This window comes from Natrix helvetica, assembly GCF_964273705.1.
Source record: "Natrix helvetica genome assembly, chromosome: 2".
NCBI classification, from domain to species: domain Eukaryota; kingdom Metazoa; phylum Chordata; class Lepidosauria; order Squamata; family Natricidae; genus Natrix; species Natrix helvetica.
Window position 1 is genome coordinate 236,347,163 of NC_138552.1, and position 22,562 is coordinate 236,369,724.

The window sequence follows — 22,562 nt, forward strand, 5'->3', positions numbered from 1 at the left end:
AATGCTATTTGACAAAGCATCTGATGCATGAGAAACCCCACCCCCCAACACCACCAATTCTCATGAAGGAGGGAGGGAAGAAACACATTCAGATTTGTAAGATTTTCTTACCCAAAACTTAGAATATAAATAGCATTAGCATTCATAACTCTGATCCAACTTAAAGGACTGACACCTTATCTTTACTTTTCAAGATATGGGGAAGCACCAAAGCAGGAAATATAAGCTACACCTATATTCTAAGTGTAATGGAAAGCATTTAGTCTTTGGCAAGACATATGGGCACTCTACCAATCTAAAAGCTAATCATAGGCTTGCTCACTTGTCAGATAACAGTCCAGGCTGAGAGACACATTATCAAAGGCAATGATGGTTTCTGATCCAGCTTTCCAGGATGCAATAATCTGAAGCCAAAATCTGTAAAAGAATAATGGAAGAGATCAGACAATGTCAGTCAAGGCAACCAACTCATAATAAAACCACTTTGCTCTTGATTCTCTCAATCTAGCCTTAAACTTAAAAGCATCTCCTACTCCAATTGGTGCCCTCTGGTTGTATCAACTGTACAGACTGGGAATGATGGGAATTGTAGTCCACACATTTGGAATGTATTGGGTTCTGGGGGACAGATAAAACACATTCCTGGAATCTAGCAAATCATTTTATTAAGATAAAAGCAAGTATTTCGTTTAGATACATGTGAAAGTATATATGCTGATACACATAAGACTTCACTACGAAGCCATGTTCAAATGAGTGGAGAGCCACAAGGGCAAGAACAGGTGTACAATGTGTGATGCCGCCGCCTTTTCTTTAGACACCCTTGGCACAGTTAGGTAAAGGAAAGGTCTTTGCTACATCTATAAAAAGGAGTCTTAATCTTACACTTGGTATCTATTTTCACATGCATGTGATTTTCATCAATGTTACTCAGAAACATTTATTTCTAATGAGTTTTACACATGTATCACAACAGAAGATTGACAGAAATCCCAGAGTTGTAGGACAGACTGGGAGGTTGAAAAAAAGGAAGAAAATGTTTTTAAATTGTTTTGTTCTTAAAATACCTCAAGCTGGTAGACACAAGGAAGTTTATACTAGTATATTTGATGCTGGATTAGTAGGAATATTTGGACACACATTCTTATGCAAACATGTGTGAACCCATGTGCACATACATGTCCCATGCATATATAGACAGAAAGACCAGGATGAAATACATTCCCTGGTGAAAATAGTTATTAAAGAGTTATCTTTAATAATGAATATTTCAGAAACAGACAATACTTGAAAATATCCACTTCTCCCTTTACAAAATGCATTCTGCTTTAATCCTCATTTCCTCTGAAATACTCCCTATAGAGTTCAGGCCTTCATACTCACAGCTGCATTGCAATTTCCTGATAAGGTCACCTTTTATTCTGTTCCACATATGAGTTCACTTGAATTTTAATAGTTAAATTAACAACCTGGATTTCCATCAGATGAACGTTCTATTGATCTGATTAAGTTAAATAAATTAAGAGCATACTATTGACTTTATAATTTAGTTATATTAATACTTCATATAGCCCCATTGGTGAGGGTAATGGGGATAGATTCTTAAGGATAGATTCTTGTGCCAATCAAAGATAGTTGTGTTCTAGCTCATATGGTTTGTCAAAATTTTCTTAAATACAGAAAACTAAAAAGTGAAAAGTGTGATAAATAATCCCATTCTAATAAGGGGCAGAGTGCATTTTATATTAGTAACAGCGAAATGTATATAAAACTCCATATCATCAACAAGATCTCTCTCTCCCTCCCTTCCTCCCTCTCCCTCTCCCTCCCTCCACTCTCTCTCTGATATTATTTTTACTTCTCTTTCTTTCTCCTTGCTGTCCATCTTAGAAGTGAAACTCTGTGCATCTCACAATTAAAACAACAGAAATAGTAAACAACATACAGCTATTTAGTTATATTAATACTTCATATAGCCCCATTGGTGAGGGTAATGGGGATAGATTCTTAAGGATAGATTCTTGTGCCAATCAAAGATAGTTGTGTTCTAGCTCATATGGTTTGTCAAAATTTTCTTAAATACAGAAAACTAAAAAGTGAAAAGTGTGATAAATAATCCCATTCTAATAAGGGGCAGAGTGCATTTTATATTAGTAACAGCAAAATGTATATAAAACTCCATATCATCAACAAGATCTCTCTCTCCCTCCCTTCCTCCCTCTCCCTCCCTCCACTCTCTCTCTGATATTATTTTTACTTCTCTTTCTTTCTCCTTGCTGTCCATCTTAGAAGTGAAGCTCTGTGCATCTCACAATTAAAACAACAGAAATAGTAAACAACATACAGCTATTTAGTTATATTAATACTTCATATAGCCCCATTGGTGAGGGTAATGGGGATAGATTCTTAAGGATAGATTCTTGTGCCAATCAAAGATAGTTGTGTTCTAGCTCATATGGTTTGTCAAAATTTTCTTAAATACAGAAAACTAAAAAGTGAAAAGTGTAATAAATAATCCCATTCTAATAAGGGGCAGAGTGCATTTTATATTAGTAACAGCGAAATGTATATAAAACTCCATATCATCAACAAGATCTCTCTCTCCCTCCCTTCCTCCCTCTCCCTCCCTCCACTCTCTCTCTGATATTATTTTTACTTCTCTTTCTTTCTCCTTGCTGTCCATCTTAGAAGTGAAGCTCTGTGCATCTCACAATTAAAACAACAGAAATAGTAAACAACATACAGCTATTTAGTTATATTAATACTTCATATAGCCCCATTGGTGAGGGTAATGGTTTAGATAAGGATAGATTCCTTATAAAATAAAAAATTCAATAAAACATAATCAAAGTAGCAGCCATCAAATAGGAAATCTTCATTCCTTTATTTGAAAGTGCCAAGCAATCCATTAGGGATGAAAAATTAAACTGGCATTTCAGTTATCCTACTTCTAAATGCAGTAGAAATAAGTTGGTCTTCTTGATGGATTATTGGAAAGAAAACATTCTAAGGATTGGTTCAAGGAGGCAAAAATGGTGCCATTGGTGTCTCAAAAATATTAAGCCTTCTCTGGAAGGGCATCTTAAAACCTGCAACCTCTATATTTGAGGCAAGACAGCAAAGACAACCTATGCATCCATTACATTATTGCTGTCTTTTTCTTTTCTGGGCCATATGTAAAAGATGCCTCTCAAAACATAAAGCCACTTGTATCAATCAAACCTCTCCATCTGATTTAGAACATCCATATTTATTTCATTTCTACTTAAAAATGCTATTCAAAAGCAAGAAATCATTCTCAAAGCATTGAGCCATGATAATGAGACTAACTATGGGTAAGAAAAACTTGTAGAAGGCAACACAAATCATGTTCCGATTTCTTCATATGAACTAGATGAAATGGTTCATTTCTTATTCTTCTCTCCCTTTGAACAACTACATTATATTTCTCACTTGTGTTCACACATGAATGTACTGTATAGTATGCAGAAAGGCACCATAAAAACAGTTTCATAGTTCTTTGGTTCCTGGCGTAGTATTTGGTAGTTGATTTAATTTGCTGTTTTGTTATGCTTTTCATTAATGCTGCCTTTATGAGTTTATATTGCATTTCTATTTGTTTCATACTGCATTTGTGCTATTCAATTTTAATTTTCATAGCATCATTTATACTTCCCATCCTACTCACCTACAATTAAAGAAAGGTTAAAACTTTAAGTAAAATTTTACTGAATAAATAAATACATGCTAATGCATATATTAGTCTCTAGAATCACAGAGGGTTGTGGATGATGCATAGTGCATTTCAGAAAGCACTTAAATGAATGATATTTTAGAATCACTATTTGTACCTTCTTGTAGCTTTGGTCTAACAGGAACCCCTCCAGGGGTGAAATTCAGCAGGTTCTGATGGAGAAACAGTAATGGAAATTTTGAGTAGTTCGGAGAACCGGCAAATACCACCTCTTGCTGGTCTCAGAGTAGGGTAGGAATGGAGATTTTGCAATAACCTTCCCTCCAGGAGTGGGGAGGGAATGGAGATTTTGCAGTATCCTTCCCCTGCCATGTCCACCAAGCTACGTCCACAGAACCAGTAGTAAAAAAAAATGAATTTCACCACTGAACCTCTCCGTCCAATAATTGAGCTGGTGGCATTGTATTTAGCTCTTTCATTACCTTTCCTTTGTTTGTTTTGTTTGTTTGTTTTATTGGATTTATATGCCGCCCTTCTCCCAAAGGACTCAGAGCGGCGTACAACATTAAAAAAACATATCACAAAAGTTAAAAGGAAATTAGATAAATATAAAAAAAACAAACCAAACCCAATTAGTAGAACAATAACATTTTAAAAATTAGATAAAATTAATAGGCCAGGCCAGCTTGCTGGAAAAGCCAAGTTTTTAGGGCGTGTCGGAAGGACCGGAGGTCGGGGATTATGCGAAGCTCCGGGGGCAGCTCATTCCAGAGGGAAGGCGCTCCCACAGAGAAGGCTCTCCCCCTGGGGGTCACCAGCCGACACTGTCTGGCCGACGGCACCCTGAGGAGGCCAACTCTGTGGGATCGTACTGGATGGTGGGAGGCTACTGGTGGCAGTAGGTGCTCTCGCAGGTACCCTGGGCCTAAGCCATGGAGTGCTTTAAAGGTCATAATTAATACCTTGAATCGCACCCGGAAAACAACCGGCAACCAGTGCAGGCCGCCTAAAAGGGGTGTAACATGGGAGTACCTAGGTACCCCCATGATAACCCGAGCAGCCATATTCTGGACCAGCTGAAGTCTCCGGGTGCTCTTCAAGGGCAGCCCCATGTAGAGAGTGTTGCAGTAGTCCAGGCGAGAAAGGACGAGGGATGAGTGACTGTGCACAGAGCATCCCGATCCAGGAAGGGGCGCAACTGACGTACCAGGCAAACCTGGTAAAAGGCCCCCCTGGTAAAAGGCCCCCCTGGTCACAGCCGTCAGGTGTTCTTCTAAACTAAGCCGCGTATCCAGGAGGACTCCCAGATTGCGGGCCCTCTCTGAGGGGGCTAAAATTTCTCCCCCTTATAATCAAAGATGCGACAAGATGAACAAATCAGGATGACGGAAACCACAGCCACTCAGTCTTGGAGGGATTGAGCTTGAGCCTGTTCCTCCCCATCCAGATCCGCACAGCCTCCAGGCATCGGGACATCACGTCGAGGGCATCATTTGGGTGGTTTGGGGTAGAGATGAAAAGTTGGGTATCATCAGCATATTGATGATACCGTACCCCAAAACCACGGATGATCTTGCCCAGCGGTTTCATATATATGTTGAACAGGAGGGGTGAGAGAAACGACCCCTGGGGCACCCCACAAGTGACGCGCCTGGGGGTTGATCCCTGCCCTCCAGTCAACACGAACTGTGACCGATCCGACAGGTAGGAGGAGAACCACCGTAAAACAGTGCCCCCCACTCCCAACCCCCCGAGTTGTTGCAGTAGGATACCATGGTTGATTGTATTTTGAAGCCGCCGAGAGGTCTAATAGGACCAGGACAGAGGAGCAGCCCCTGTCCCGGGCCCACTAGAGATCATCGACCAACGCAACCAATGCCATCTCCGTGCTGTACCCAGGCCTGAAACCCAACTGAAACAGATCCAGGTAGACAGCTTCATCCAGGTACTGGGGAAGCTGACATGCTACCGCACTCTTGACAACCTTTGCTACAAAGTGAAGGTTGGAGACCGGACGATAGTTGGCTAAAGAAGCTGGGTCCAGGGAAGGCTTCTTAAGGAAAGGCCTCACCACCGCCTCCTTCAAGGCAGTGGGAAATAACCCCTCTCTCAATGAAGTGTTGGTAATCGCCTGGAGCCAGCTCGTGTCACCTCCCGGGAAGCTGAAACAAACCAAGAGGGACACGGGTCCAGCACACAAGTGGCAGCACTGAGTCTCCCCATAATCCTGTCCATGCCCTCAGGGGTCACAGGGTCAAATTCATCCCAGATTGTCTCCACAAGTTACATGCCCGTCAACTCGCCCGAATCTACCCAGCCAGAGTCCAAGCCTGTCCGGATCTGAGCGATTTTATCCTGCAAATACTGAACAAATTCTTCAGCCCTATCCTGCAGGGGGTCTTCCCCAGTTCCTTGGTTAAGTAAGGAGTGGGTTACCCTAAACAGGGCGGCTGGGCAGTTATCTGCGGATGCGATAAGCGCGGGAAAATGTTGCCGTTTTGCTGCTTTTATTGCCACTAAGTAGGATTTAATATGAATTCTTACTAGTGTTCAATCAAATTCGGACCGGCTGGCCCTCCAGCCACTCTCTAGGCATCTTTTCCAGTATTTCATCTCCCGGAGCTCCTCGGTAAACCAGGGAACCACCCGGGATCGACACCGTGTCAGAAGCCGCAAAGGTGCAATGTGATCCAAGGCCCCAGTGGCCGCCCTATCCTAGGCTTCCACTAAGGCTTTGGTCGAGTTGTGAGCAAGAGATTCAGGAAAAGTCCCAAGCTCCATCAGGAACCTTTCGGGGTCCATCAGGCACCTGGGGCAGGACCATCTAGTCAGTTCCGCCTCCCTGCGGCGAGGGATAGCAGTATGGAAGTCAAACCTGATGAGGAAATGATCAGACCATGACAAGGGTTTAATAGAAATATCCCCTAAATCTAGATCATTCATCATTTTGCCCAGAGACAAAAATCAGGTCGAGCGTGTTTCCCCCATTATGGGTGGGGTCTTGAATTAACTGAGTTAGGTCCATAGCCATCATGGAAGCCATGAACTCCCGAGCTGACTTGGATGTCTCGCCAATGGAAGGCAGATTGAAATCCCCAGGACCATGAGCCTGGGGAAATCAACCGCCAATCCAGCTAACACATCTAGCAGCTCTGGCAGGGCCGATGAAACGTAGCAGGGAGACAGGTACCTACAAAAAGGCCCACCTGAACTCCAAGGCCCCATTTCACAAAAAGGGACTCACACCCGCCTATCTGAGGCACAGTGACCTCCTGAGGTCTGAGACTTTCCCTAATAACCACCGCCCCTCCGCCCCTGCCCTGGGTTCTCGGCTGGTGAAATGCCTGGAAGTCTGGTGGGCATAGTTCGCTAAGGGAAACACCCCCCTCATGGCCCAACCAGGTCTCTGTAATGCACGCCAGGTCTGCTCTACCCTCTTGTATGAGGTTGTAAATGAGGGGAGCCTTATGTACCACAGACCTGGCGTTAAGTGACACCACCGGAGACCAGGGTCCTATAATCCCGAGCACCCAGGGGTGCGAGAAGAGCAATGAGGGTCAGAATGCGCGATCGCTTTTAAACAGCAAACCTGCATCCCCCGAACATAATTTGGCTCTCGGCCCCCACCATATCTGCCTCTCCCACAAACAGTAGAGATGGTGAACCCCCCAATAGAATGGTTTAATGTCTCCCCCAGAATCCCAACCCTTCCCAGCACTCCCAACCCGCGCCCATTAGTTAGCTCTGGCCTGTGCCCTGGCAGACTCCCCCCCAAGCCTGTCTGAGCCAGGTTAATAACTCTTTGTGCCATAATGCTTTAGGTATCTGAGCAATTTAATCTTGGTTTGCAGGCACTTCAGTCAGGATCACACAGCTTTTCTGAATCCAGGAATTGCTCCATAATCATTACAATCAAAATTCCATTAAAGTTGAGGATGGCTGTCTAAAGAGAGCCATAAAAGTCTCATATACACTCAACATAAGGCAATCAAAAGTGAAGCAGAGACCTACAGAGATAAATAGAGAGCATGCACATGTCTTCCTTTTTTAAAAAATGGTGTTTCCTCAAATAACAAGCCCTGTACACATCTTCAACCAGGCTCTGGCTCAGATTGAACAAAACCACTTTGTAAGCTCTGGCTGCAGTCAGTTTGGATTTCCTCTTCCTAAATGACATACATGCAACTTCCAGTTAGGTAACTGGGAAAAAGTAGTATATTTCATGACAGAGTAAAAATGCTATTTCAGAGAAAGGGCAGACTATAGGAATCAAAATGGGATGAGATTTAAACTCCTTTCTTCTGGCAAATTAAAATAATCTCATTCCAACAGATATAATTCAGTCAAACCTAATTTTATTTCAAATAACCTCCTCTCCCCTCATGTAGCTCTGACTACCTTCACTCTGTTTTGACTTGTGACTTCAACGTGTAGTCCGAGGTGATTGGTTGCATACAAATGTGTGTGCTCAGGTTGCCAGTGTGATTTTAAGTGACTTGGATTTTCTCAGGGGAGCCACAAGTGCTGTTGAAGCTACTGAGCTGTGAAAAAGGTAGCAGTTAATTTTTCAAAAACAGTGCTAAGAAAAGATCAGAAAGGGATGGCAAGAAAATATTCTTCCTTGAACTGTAATCTATAGAAAAATGGTGCAATTCTACTAATAATACTAGTCAGGAGTTGCCTGCCAGGTATCCAGCTATAAAGAGTATAGTATTTTTGTTAGTGGCATAAAATGCTTTAATATCTTTATTGTGCTTTCATTCAGAACAGCCTTAAGAAGTAAGCTTATTTTGTTAATCCTATTTCACAGATGAGGAACTGAAAATAACTAATAAAGGAAAGTGACTTGCCTTATCTGTTGAAAAATTCACCTTTCATTTTGAAAATATAAGCATGTTCCAGCTCTTATTATTGAGATGATAGTTTATCATTTATGAACCACCCCTAGTTGAAATCTCAACATCCAGGACATCCAGAGAGCAAGATCTCTATTTTAAAATCTAATCACAGTATAAGGTACTATGTACAGATTTGGTTTCTAACCAAAATAAGAACACATGAGAATGTCATTAGCCAGCATTCCTTTCTTTAGTTCCTCTGCCTCCAGAGACCAAGTCACATTACTTATGTAATACAGCAAAGATCTGGACATTGTGAAACCAAACACATCAAACCTCAATATCACAGTACTGTAATTAGCAATTAGCTTAAAAAGTCTTGTGATAAGAATAATACAAGAGTTTGCAGAGACAAGCCATATGGGAGTATTGTGGTTTAAAGCCGCTTCTCATTTTTATAGACTTTCTTCAGTTCTTTCCATTGGAAATGATCCCATTTGAATTCCACTTGCCTTACGAGTAATGAGCAGCAATATGCCCCGGGTTCTTGCTAGTTTCATGCTATGATGGATTATTAATGGAAAGCGTTAAACAATGACTTTTATTTCCCCTCACTTCTGAGTAAAATGTGGGGGCAGATGAAACCAGAAGCTGCTCTTCTGTTGCTCACAAAAAGCAAAAGCAAGTGAATGTGATCACCACATCTATAATACAATACAATAATACAATAGTAGAGTTGGAAGGGACCTTGGAGGTCTTCTAGTCCAACCCCCTGCCTAGGCAGGAAACCCTATACCGTTTCAGACAAATGGCTATCCAACATCTTCTTAAAGACTTCCAGTGTTGGGGCATTCACAACTTCTGGAGGCAAGCTGTTCCACTGATTAATTGTTCTAACTGTCAGGAAATTTCTCCTCAGTTCTAAGTTGCTTCTCTCCTTGATTAGTTTCCACCCATTGCTTCTTGTTCTACCCTCAGGTGCCTTGGAGAATAGTTTGACTGCCTCTTCTTTGTGGCAACCCCTGAGATATTGGAACACTGCTATCACGTCTCCCCTAGTCCTTCTTTCTCTTAAGCTAAACATACCCAGTTCTTGCAACCGTTCTTCATATGTTTAGTCTCCAGTCATCTAATCATCTTTGTTGCTCTTCTCTGCACTCTTTCTAGAGTCTCCACATCTTTTCTACATTGTGGCGACCAAAACTGAATGCAGTATTCCAAGTGTGGCCTTACTAAGGCATTATAAAGTGGTATTAACACTTCACGTGATCTTGATTCTATCTCTCTGTTTATGCAGCCTAGAACTGTTTTGGCTTTTTTGGCAGCTGCTGCACACTGCTGGCTCATATTTAAATGGTTGTCCACTAGGACTCCAAGATCCCTTTCACAGTTACTACTGTTGAGCAAGGTACCACCTATACTGTACCTGTGCATTCCGTTTTTGTTGCCTAAATGTAGAACCTTACTCTTTTCACCATTGAATTTCATTTGATTAGATAGTGCCCAATGTTCAAGTTTGTCAAGATCCTTCTGTATCTAAAGCCTATCTTGTGGAGTGTTGGCTATTCCTGCCAGCTTGGTGTCATCTGCAAATTTGATGAGTTCCCCATTTATTCCCTCATCCCTCATCTGAATCAGAGGTGGTATTCAGCAGGTTCTGACCAGTTCTGGAGAACCGGTATTGGAAATTTTGAGTAGGTCGGAGAACCAGTAAACACCACCTGTGACTGACCCCATCCTCATCTATTCTCTGTTTCTCAAATCCCAGCTGATCGGGAGGGAATGGAGATTTTATAGTATCCTTCCCCTGCCACCTCACCAAGCCACAGCCACAGAACTGGGTAGTAATTTTTTTTGAATCCCACCACTGATCTGAATGCAATGGAGTTAATTCCAACTGAAATGTTGGGATAAAGATGGCCAATAAGCCCGTTAGAAGAAAACAAGCCTTTCAATTTTGTACACATAACTACTTCTATCTTTGATTTAAAAAGAAGGATGCTGATATTGCACTGGGTAGTCAGCTGATTTTGCTCTATGTGAACCCAACTATACCTAACCAATATATCTGCCAGTACTAAGCTGGAAACATTTTCATTAGAGTCCAAAAATAAAATGAATTGGGGGAGATTTTCCTTTCAGCACTTGTTTGGTCAATCAGTAGAATTTTTCTTTGTAGTGCTGTTGCCTTGTATTTCTAAAAGACTGATGGCTATGCTGTTTTGACTATGAGCCCTTCTTTAATTGTTTATAAAAAGAAGACCATTTGTCCAATCTATCTGAAGACTACTTTATCTGCTCTTTTCAAAGGATAGTGGGCTGTCTCAAAACGAGATGCCACTGAAATGGAAGACCTCAGCATTTCAAACAGAGACTATAGTCACAAATAAATCTTCACTAAAAGTAATGGGAAACTGATAACATGTCAGACCATATTAAAATGAGGCATTTTGCACTCCTTGTAAACTGTCCTCACCACGTGCTGAACCATCATCTGAGGGGAAATATAATACTGAAAGGCATCTCTTCAAAGGCCTATGATATATGAAAGGTATGGTGTTAAATCTGAAAATATTTTCACTTCAGGTTGGTAAAAGCAATAGAGCTTTGCCCTTCTAGGTGGCAAAATAGAAATGTGAGATGTGACCAGGAAAGCTAACAGTAGGTTTCCTACTTTCAAGGTACAGAATATGAAATAAAATATTCAGTTCCAAGAAGGCAGATTCCAATTGCATGGTAGAAAGAAATGTGCTAACAATAAGAGCAGTTTGATGATGGAACCAATTACCCTGAAGTGTTCAGAGGAAGGCCAGGCTGCCACTTGTCTGGATTTTTTAAAAACTAAATTGAAGTGAAAGTTCCATTCTAGTTCAGCCTTAAAGGCTACTATCCTCCTATTTGTTTTCTGTCCAACTCTCATCTTCAGTTTTTAATTTTTTTTTCGCTTTTAAGACATTTGGTTTGCTCATTTTTTTTAGTCTTAAAATGGCAAACTGGAATAGAATAGTGGTGGCAGCAGTAAAAAGGCAATCTATCTTCATTCTCAGAATGTCACATTAACACAATTCAGAAGTTTTAAAGATATGTAGCTTCTGTTTTTGAGCAGGTGACAACTGTTGCCAGGAAGGGCTTTTCCCTGCTTTATCCAGTACACTAGTTGCATTATTTCCTCAATTGAAACACATTCCAGACAGTCACTCCTGCCTTAGTTATCTCAGGGCTTGACTATTGCAATGTGCCATACATTGAACCACAGAGGGCCCTTGAAGACCATTCAGAATCTTAGACTGGTCCAGAATGCAATGGCATGGACTTGTAATTGGCATGCCTATATAATCCGGGTGACCCTTCTGCAAGCTATAAAGGTTGTAGTTTGTTTCTGGGTCCAGTCAAGATGCTGATTATGCTCTATAAAGCCCAGCAGACACAGACTTCAGAGCATAATCAGAACTGCAGAAAAAAACAATTACTGCCAACCTGCCTTCCATTGAAGACCTGCACACTGCATGAGTCAAAAAGAGGGCCATGAAAATACTTACAGACCCTTCACATACTGGACATAAATTGTTTCAACTCCTACCCTCAAAGTGACACTATAGAGCACTGCACACCAAGACAACTAGACACAAGAACAGTTTCCCCCCGAATGCCATAGAATAGAATAGAATAGAATAGAATAGAGTAGAGTAGAGTAGCAGAGGGTCTGGATGTTTGCCTATCCCCAGTCAATTTAAGCTGATAAGACTGGCAAGCATGTTACTTCAATCAAATGTATCAGAACCAGGAATTGTGCCTTTCCCTCACAGTACTTATTTCTGGAAAGAAGTGGCCCAGAGGTCCAGATGGCTCCCATCCTGTTTACATTTCAAAGAACGACAAAGTCTGGTTATTTCCCTTGGATTTGGAGCCCTCTTTTTGGATATTAAATGTGGTGAAAGTTTTGAGTTGTTCTGTAGGTTTGCCATCTTTAATGAACAGTTGGATAGCATCAGATAGATGATAGATAGATAGATAGATAGATAGATAGATAGATAGATAGATAGATAGATAGATAGATAGATAGATTATTATGTCGCAGTACTTTTATTATTAATAAGATCTAGAAATGTGAATAAACACACCAATAAAGTTTAGCAGATAATATAAACTTGACATAGTCACAAAGTATATGGTGGGCCAGCTAACTAATTTAAATGCCATTATTCTTGAAGTCATTTCAATTTAAATTGGAGGAAGAAGTACAGAGAACCTGGCTGAACTGAGTATGTTGCAGATAGGATTTGACTTCATTGAAAGACAGCTACCACAACAAATTGGATATTCCTTGATTGAAGAAGAAATCATTTCCAGAGGTTTGAAAGAAAATAACAGTTTTGGAAAAATAAATTGCTGTGGGAGTTAATTATGTGTAAAGAAAATTATTTGGGGCTAGGTATAGGGAAAATATTTTTAGTTCATGATGCTTAGGGGAATTGCACCATAGGATTATTGTTCTATACAGCAAAATAGAAACGTGACATACGCTTAGAAATCATTAGTCCAAAATTCTTCTTTTGTTTGTGAATTGCTATTAATATATCCATTCCCTGATTGTATCATCACCGCCTGTTAACATGAACTGAAACTATATTGAGCAGAGATTGCCAGAGCTATCTTCCCTACATTTCATGTTTTCTTTCCCCTTGAAAGAAAAACAAGTGAGGAACTACTACAGGAGAAAAGATTAAGAAACATTCCGCCACATGTCAGTTTCCTACTTCAGACTCCAGAGTCCATGGCTGCCTTTAGAAATAAATATTTCAAAAAACCTGCATATGATTGAATGTCACTTTTAGTTTGGCTATTGTTTGTCTCCCAAGCTATGAGTGCCTTCCCTTTACTGTTTGGAGCATTAAGATCAGCAAGTTTGGCGCCTGTCCATATGTATTTCTTTCTCCTCCCTTTTGGTATCATAAATACAGAACAACTGGAGTGCAAGTGCATGCCATTGGAGGACAAAGTAGTCATCCAGGGCATTGCAGGTCCAGGTAGCAGGAAATGTTGAATTAGTAAGAGATAGTGCAATAATAATTAGCATACTGATTGTTTGAAATAAATACAGAATAATAAATAATCCAGATTCATCCCTTCTGCATGTTTTGTGATGAGGAAAATACATAAAAAGCACACTCAATGGAGAGAAAATAACTCATATAGATTGCAAGGTTTGATTGTCAATAATAAAAGAGATTCATAATGGTCTGAATCACCTGGTTTCAATATCTTTCAATAGCTTGAAATAAGTAGCATGGTATCAAAGAACTGTATAAACAAGGGGAAATATTTAGAGACCTGATTGAATTGGAAAATATTGTGTGAAACTCAGAGCACTTGCTGGGTGAAATATGATTCAGAAACTAAATAAGTTAAAGATTTTATGATTAAATGGGTGATACAACTATTTTGATGGATAGTAGAGGTTGAAATGGTTCCTTTAGTGTTTTGAATCCCTCTAACAGCTGAGGAATAATCAGGCAACTTTGTTGTATTCTTAATAACTGTAGGCTTCAGAGCAGCCATGCGAGAACTTCACAAATGTGAATGTATAAAACATGCAATTCAGATTGTAAAAACATATTCAAAAACCAGCAGAAGTACAGTACAGACTTAAAACATGGCTATAATAATAATAATAATAATGATGAAATGCCGGTTCTCTCTCTCTATTATAACTGTTTATCCCATGTTAGAATATAATCAGGAACAATACAGATATCTAGTTCTATAATAGTATTTATTCCCACTTGTCTAAGCACTCAAGACCAGGACAATACGGAAAGGTTTAATTTCTGTTAGATCATGGATTGATCAAGAACCATGTTATTTGTTTTTAAATATACAAATAAAGAATAGAATACTTTTGAAAGCACCTTGAAAAAGGTCAGTGATCCTGGTGGAGGAGGGGGGAATCATTTATTCTGTTCAGGTACCTAATGAAACTAAAAACATAAAGAAATCTTTAAGAAAATATCTGAAAATGAGAACATTGCTAACTTGGCCTAGTTTGGAAGCTCAGCAGGGTCAGGCCTGTTTAGCATAATTCTGTGAAAAAAATGTGAGGTTTTTTTCACATTTCTTTTTGCCTTGTTCATTTTTGCCACTAAATGTTCATGTCAGGAGCTTGAGTGAATAAAGAACACTTCAGTTTGGTGCTTCTTTAATTTATTTCATAAAGAAATAAGTCCAATGTGTGATGTGCCATCATAGAAAAGAAATTGCTCCCCTTAGATTTAGTAACTGGCTGTACTATTTGACTTTCATAGCTACAACCAATTATTATCAGTCTCACCCATCACTTTACAGGAATTTTGGCTCATATTTCTATGGTTATAACTCAATAAGATTTGAGGTTTTTTTCCTAGAATGAAATACTTGTTTCAAGACATGCTGCAATGCTTTTATGGAATTCAGATCTAGACTTTCATTTGGTCATTCAAAAAGATTAAATTGCACTTCTTTGTCCTTTGTCTTTATCACAAACCTGCATACATGGCATCACTATCTTACTACATGACTTACTACCTCAGTTTCAGTTGATCAACAAAAAAGAAAGAAAAAATAACAACAGAGCAAAGAAAATATATATAAAGAAATGGCTCTCCCATTCATACTAAACAATTTTAGTAATTTATCATCTTCCCTTAAAATAAAAGAAATAATCTCTTCTGCCTATTTCCCATCTCTTATTTATAAACAAATCTTTAAAGCCTCTCATTTTAGTCCTGATGTCAGCAAAAGTTCATTAGTGGTTAACAGATAACAACATAAGTATTTTAATCTTGATCAAGTAAACAACTTAATATTTCTTCCCTTTGTTTCTAACAATTTTGATCTTTAGTCCAAATAATATCCTAGAACTTGATTTCTTTTCACTTTTTCTTTGCACCGTCTCACAAAATTCTTCGGAACTTCAATATACCTCTTTTGTAAACCCAATATAGGGAAATTATCCAGATCACTCTCTTAGTATGTTATTTGTATATCCCTTTTAATTGTTAAGACATCATCCCAGTGGTGTATTACTTGTTTCAAGACATGCTGCAATGCTTTTATGGAATTCAGATCTAGACTTTCATCTGGTCATTCAAAAAGATTAAATTGCACTTCTTTGTCCTGGTTACATTAAGCAGACTAAGCATATGCTTAGGGCACCAGGCCCAAGAGGCCATCACAAAGTTGAGAAAAAAAACCCAATGAAGATTTGTACAGTATATACAAAGGAGGGGACACCAAGATTTGTCAGTGCTTAGGGCACCAGTGAGCCTTAATCTGCCACTGTATCAGCTGGTTTCTTTTGTATGTCCAGTGCAACATCTTTTTCCATGTCATTCTTGTTGTCTGTTATTTTAAAATTCACTTTCAATTCAATCTCAACCTTGCCATGTAAAATCAGTTCCTTTTCTATAACATCTTTTAAACACAATCCGTAGAGACAGATACTCTTAACATTAACTTCTGAGTCTATTGTTTAAAAATATCCTTCAATGTGGCCAATGTTAAAATATTTTGCAACCTCTTGAATAATTTTAACTTGTTCTCTTGGAGTGATTTTGACAAGATAATTGCATCTCTTCTAAATCTCCATTTCAAGACTATGACTCAGATAGTGTGCTGGTGGAGATCCAAAACTTTAGAAATGATTTTGAAACGTTGTCTAGAATTATAGTCAGCAATGACTATTATTTGACTATCAGAAAATTATTTTGAGAAGGCATGAGATCTTTCTTGTATCGTTATGGTGAGAACTGTGATAAGGGACCCAATATTGATGAAATATATATCGGGCAGGGCTGGCCGAAATCAGACTCTATTGATGAATGGAATATTCCTACAACTACCCCTAGTTTAACTGAATTGATATTCTGTATATAGAATAGACTGTATATTAGACTAAATTCTAATAAGTTTTTGTGACAAATATATGGAAAACTTGAGGAAATCCAAGAGAAGGTGAATTCTTTTCCACAAAATTTGTATCTGGATGGGAGATCTAGGCTGCAGGTTAGATGGGGAATCCATCTAAAAATCCACAAATAAAGCAAAAGTACAGGAAAAGCATTGCAAGAAAATTGCATAGATATTCACTGAAATCATCCCTGGCTGAGTTTGATTTGGAAAAAAAGATTTACAGCATTTGATGGGTGTAAGATCCCTATTGATAATTTTATAACCTATTTCTCAGTCATGAGAGTCCATGAGAATAGAGACTGTTAAAAATTGTCCAAATAAATATAAATAAATTTATGTACCTATACAGGTGTAGTTAAATGGAGGAGGAAATGGAAAAAACCCAACAGTTTTACTGTAAGACTTCTCAATTTTATTTCCGCAGGCATCTTAACACCATGTTTATACCATTCAAATAGTTCTGTTGATTGCTTCCCACATTCCAGAATTCCTTCAAAAAGCTTGCTTTGAATGCTGAAGATTGTTTTAGAGCTCTCCATAGACCATATTAAGTTTCTAAGAAAAAGATGAATATGAAACAGCATCTATATGATAATATGATAAAGATAAATGAATTTGCATTTGACCATGCAAATACTTAGAAAGAAAGCACAGAATGTGAGAATCAGAATGGAGCCTCACAAGTGGAGTATATGAGAATGGATAGGGTTTAGGGGGAAATTGTTACCTTGGCAACACATAAATGATGTTAGACAAATGAATTTTTAAAAGCTACTGAAAAATGGAAGATAACTAAAAGAAATGAAGCCACTACATCTTACTATGGAGGGCAGAGGCAACAAGGAACAGCAAAAGGAGGCAATTCTGATAGTTTTATATCATACATTAATTTCATAACCACAACAGAATGCTTTTTGTATTAATCCACACTATGCTATGCTATGTCAAGAGTCAGGAAGATGAAATATATTTTCGGCATAGTATCTCCATCAAGGTGCTCTTAAAATTATATGCATTGTTTTTAACCTGAATGAAAGAGTTAAGACACAAACAGTAAATATATTATTTGCAACAAAGGCTTAAGCACTCAGAACTTTCTCATGTTTTTAGTTTAGCATTGGGGAAGACAGCTAGGAATATAGAGATGTTCCTGAGACAAATAAACCCCTCTGTGATGTCTAAAACCCTTTTCTTTTATAGAGAAAGTAGTGAATATTATTTATTTATTTATTTTTATTAGATTTCTATCCCACCTTTCTTCAATTCTCACTTGAGGCACAAACGACCAGACTCATATTGTCATATTCTGGACATACTATGTGAAGACCTGCTCTTTTGAGAAGCTGAGATATAATGCAGAGAAAAGTGAAAGAAAATAGGGAAAAAAACAGCAAGACAAATGGATCCAATTACAGTGACATTACTACATCATTAGAGACCTGGATGGCCAGAATGGGGAGAGGTAATCCTAGGGAAGGTGTATCTATTTGGTCACTTTGCACCAATTTTTTAAAAATAATTTTTTATTAGATAAACATTAAAAATATTGGACATAGTGCGACATTTCTGACATAAACATTTCCATATAGTGATTAGATCTTACAACAATTACATTTATATCCGTTACATAGGTGTGTGTTGTCAGTCAGATTACATATCCATTGATCCTTTCTTATGTAACTACTATATCTAATTCCTACCTATCATACATTCTTAATACCATATTTCCCAATTCTTAATTTGTCTGTGTTTTTCTGTCCCGACTTTTCCCCCCTCCTTTCTAACCATTGATACCATTTGTCCCGGATTTTGTGATATTCCGTCCCATTTCTGCGCAAGCCAGTATCTTATTATTTCTTGTTCCGAGGGAGTCTCTTTATTTTTTCATTTTTATGCAAAAAACAGTCTTGCTGCCATTAAAATATGCAGCACTAAATATAGACCACCTTTTCCGTGTTTTTCTTTTGTGATCCCTAGTAGAAATAATTCTGGCCTCAACTCCATCTTTTGATGGAGCATCTCTTCCAAATACTTTCTTATCTGGCAGTTTGCACCAATTTGATGGCACATAGTCAGATTGTTCAATTAGCTCATTGGTGGACATTTTTTTCTCTGATTTTTCCTCATAATAACCTTGTGAGGGTAAAGAGAAAATGACTGGCACTTGTAATCCAATACACTTCAGTGGCTGAAAGTAGGCTTTGTCTTACTGCTATATTTTAATTACTACATCACCCACATTGATTAATATCATCAGTAAGAGATGGAAGGCGAAAGATACCTGATTGGTTGGAAGAATTTTATGTTTGAATTATCTGTCAAATCTTACTGGACGTTCATACATGAGTAAGACAAAAAATATGAAAGAAAGGGAGAGGGAAATGCAAATTTGGGAGAAACAGCACGAAGCATAAAAAGACCAAAATAGCCATGAATCTACTGAAACTGCAATCCCATGGGGTGCACAGCCAGTAAATCTGTATTAGACTTTGTGACAGGCTAGGCAATACATCTTGATTCTCAGATATTTTATCTAGCATTCAGGAATTTGCTGCAAGAGAAGTTCACAGATGCAAGACAACTAGATAAGTGGTTTTAATGCAGACAAAATAGAAGCTGTGCAAATCCTACAAATCACATAAAAACACATATTCATTTTTCTATATTTATTCTACCTACCTACCTACCTACCTACCTACCTACCTACCTACCTACCTACCTATCTATCTATCTATCTATCTATCTATCTATCTATCTATCTATCTATCTATCTATCATCTATCTATCTAATCTATCATCTATCCATCCATTTTCTTTCTTTCTTTCTTTCTTTCTTTCTTTCTTTCTTTCTTTCTTTCTTTCTTTCTTTCTATCATCTATCTATCATTATCTATCTTCTATTTTAGTTTACATTCTTGGCCTTGGAAATTATATACATTGACAGTTCTTTCTAGCATGAGAACTATTAGTCCCCATCTGTTCAGCTTTAGTCCTTACAAACTGGTTTGAAAGATGTTTCTTCCCAGCCATTTCTGCTCAGCTGTTAAATTTACAATTTACAAATAAAGCAGAAATTAAAGCCTTAGATCGCCACGTTATCTCATTGAAAGAGTAATGCTTTCAACACAATGAAGCTGTTCCTGGAATACTTAACCACTCAAAAAATAAGGAACAACAGCAGCGTGGAACCTTTCAGCCAAGCTTTCCTTCTCTTCAGCCACTTGGGGAGGGGAGATGTAAATGTCCCAAAGATGACAGAGGCATCAGAGCATCAGACTTTTTTTAAAAAAAAAGTGGATTGGGATTTGATTTTCATTTAGTGATATTGTTTGTGGAAGACTTTTGTACAAGGTACAGAGTTAGATGTTTTAGTTTCCCAAGGGTTAATACTAAATTATTATTACTTATTATTTTAAAACAGCAATATGTTATGAGTAACAATTTAGAGCTTTTGTCTGTGTTTTATAAAATAGGATGTATTTTTATAGATTTGAGCATTGACAGACTGGTGAATTGTGTGACAAGACATGTGCCTTGGGGGTTCTCTAGTACCATATATTTAGCAGAGACCCCAATAGCTAAAGCTTTTAAGTCTCTTGTATTCATTCTGTGATCAAAAGAATATCGACTTCATTTCTGCTACATTGTATCTATGATTTCAATCCCTTTAGAAACCTGTGCAAGGCAGCAGAAAATTTATCTTTTGTAAGACCCTCCAGAGGTGCATCATATGCTAGAAAGTGACTGTCCTGAAGTGACTGTCTATATTATTTTTCAGGTCAAGGAAGCAGTTTTGAACTGAATCATCATGAAACCAGTCACTGGCTCAAAAAGAACATCCCTGCATTCATCAGCAGCAGGCAACAAGAATAAATAAAGAATGAGTTATGGGCAAGCATGTCTGATGCTCTTCTCCACGCAAAGAGGAAGGAAAAGGAATTGTTCTCAAAACAATGGCAGTAGAGAAAAAGTTATATTTTCTGTCTATGACTATGTTAAATATTGGACAACTAAGTAAATGAAAATCATTTTTTTGGGTGGCTAGAAAACAGAAGCCAAAACAGAAAATAGAGAATGTAAATATATGGTGATTAAATTAATTAATATTATTATAAGTGTTAGTACTACTATTGGTATATTATAGGACAAGGTAAAAGCAATAGGAAGGCAATGTAGAATGGAGAACTATAAAGGCTAAATTTGAAAGCAGATACAGAAGGCTGTATAATTATTTTATATTGTTATGTATGTTTTGTGTTTTTTTGTGTGTTTTTCTTTCTGTTTTTAAAGATTAAAACGTTCAATAAAACTATTTTAAAAAGAGAAATTCACTTTTTTAAAAAAACCACACTTTTTTCAAATAAAAAAGGTAAAATCTGAATTTAAATGAGAAAAGCTTAACTAGTCTTAATTGCTTATCAGCAGTTTCAGTCATTCAACAGTCATTCAATACTTCATTGTTAAATGACATAGGAAGGAGCATGATATATCCTACCTGTCAAAAACGTCAGGGAGAGGTCTGATCATCTTTTGCCATACTCCCAATCCTTTCTGGTCATTCAAGTGCCAGAGCTTTCTGCTCTGTTCTTTTCCAGTCTTGTTCTCAACAAGAATGAGGGAGACATCTCCAAGCAATGTGCCTTGGAGGAGCCATGATATCTGAAGCTAAGAGAGAAAAAATGTATGCAAAATCAATTAAAACAGCATGCTAAGAAATAGCAACTATCTGAATTATGTCAAATTAATCATGTTCACCATTCATTTAAATCAAGAAGAGAAGTAACTTAGAACTAAGGAGAAATTTCCTGACAATTACAGTGGAACAATTTATCAGTGGAACAACTTACCTCCAGAAATAATGGGTGCTCCATCATTGGAGGTCTTTAAAGGATTGGACAACTATTTGTCTGAAATGGTATAGAGTTTGCTGCCTAAGTAGGCGGTTGGACTTGAAGACCTCCAAGGTCCCTTCCAATTCTTCTCTTCTCTTCTAAGCATGTACTATAAAGAACTGCTGAAAATACTTCTCCAGTGGTTGCATGTGACTCGCTCCAATCTGTGCTCATTCTCCCCTCCATCAGAGTAATCTAATGTTGAGTTTCTATAAAAGTTCCACATTTCCTGGAATATAAATGCCACTTCCTTTTCTTATATACCTTATTTTACACAATAGAGATACAGTAGATGGAATAACTATTTTGGTAATCATTTCTGAGATGGCTTATGCGGGTTTCAATACTTTCTTAGCCACTTAAACCTAAAGTTATAACGCTTTATCCTTGAGCTCTTATTCCTTCTGTATGCCATATTGTGGGAAATAAGCATTGGCATCCCACTTTGTAGCTTCTATATAATCTGGCTGGTTTGGAAATCAAAGCTATGCATTTCTTTCTAGACAGTATAAGAGTTTACTTGTCTCACTCCAACTGATCTTAGAACCCCTTTCTATATTTACTAAGACTTTTTCAATAGCAAGCTTTATAATGATTTCCAATGTTACATTAATCACTTCTAAGAAAAAAATTAACCCACCACCAACAAAAAGTAAAAAGAGAGTTCAACAGTATACAATTCAAAGTAAAGCAGAAAAAGTGGAATGCTGAAAGAAAGAGATATTCACTTCTTTGTTGGAGTCAAAAAGAAGGACTTGGCTGTAAAATGAATTTGCCAATGTTGAGGTTATTAGACCAAGCTCTTCCCTAGCTCCCCTTGAGGTGGAACAAAGTCTCATCAAAAGATATGATAGAAGGGGCATGTTGAGACTTTCCCAAGAGAAACCACTTACGGTACATATTTACTGGAAAGACTGAATGCTTTGCTTTTTCCTGAGAAGTATATGATTGTTTAGTGTCAATGCTTCTAAGCAAATGATGGACTAGAATAAGAAATCCATCATATCCTGCAGTAACTGCATTTTCTGTACTGTCTTCAGATTCTACCTGTGTAGACTGCATTATTATAGATTAATTTAGAAGATATACTGGCCAGTTTAGAACTTTAATTTAGAAGATAAATCCCATTGGCAAATGCTAAACTTGAACTGTACTACCAACCAAGAATTGAGGGATAAGTTTGGGTTCAGG

General features: G+C 38.1%; 1 protein-coding gene across 1 annotated transcript in view; it reads right to left on the reverse strand.

Moving 5' to 3' along the window:
* Nucleotides 1-22,562, reverse strand: part of ALK (ALK receptor tyrosine kinase) — a 680,353-nt gene that overhangs the window by 98,965 nt on the left and 558,826 nt on the right. The window contains exons 9-10 of the mRNA XM_081944717.1: nucleotides 20,975-21,144; nucleotides 323-417 (exon numbers count right to left, since the gene is read on the reverse strand). Of these exons, the coding sequence (XP_081800843.1) occupies nucleotides 323-417; nucleotides 20,975-21,144 (265 nt within the window). The remainder of the gene's footprint in view (nucleotides 1-322; nucleotides 418-20,974; nucleotides 21,145-22,562) is intronic.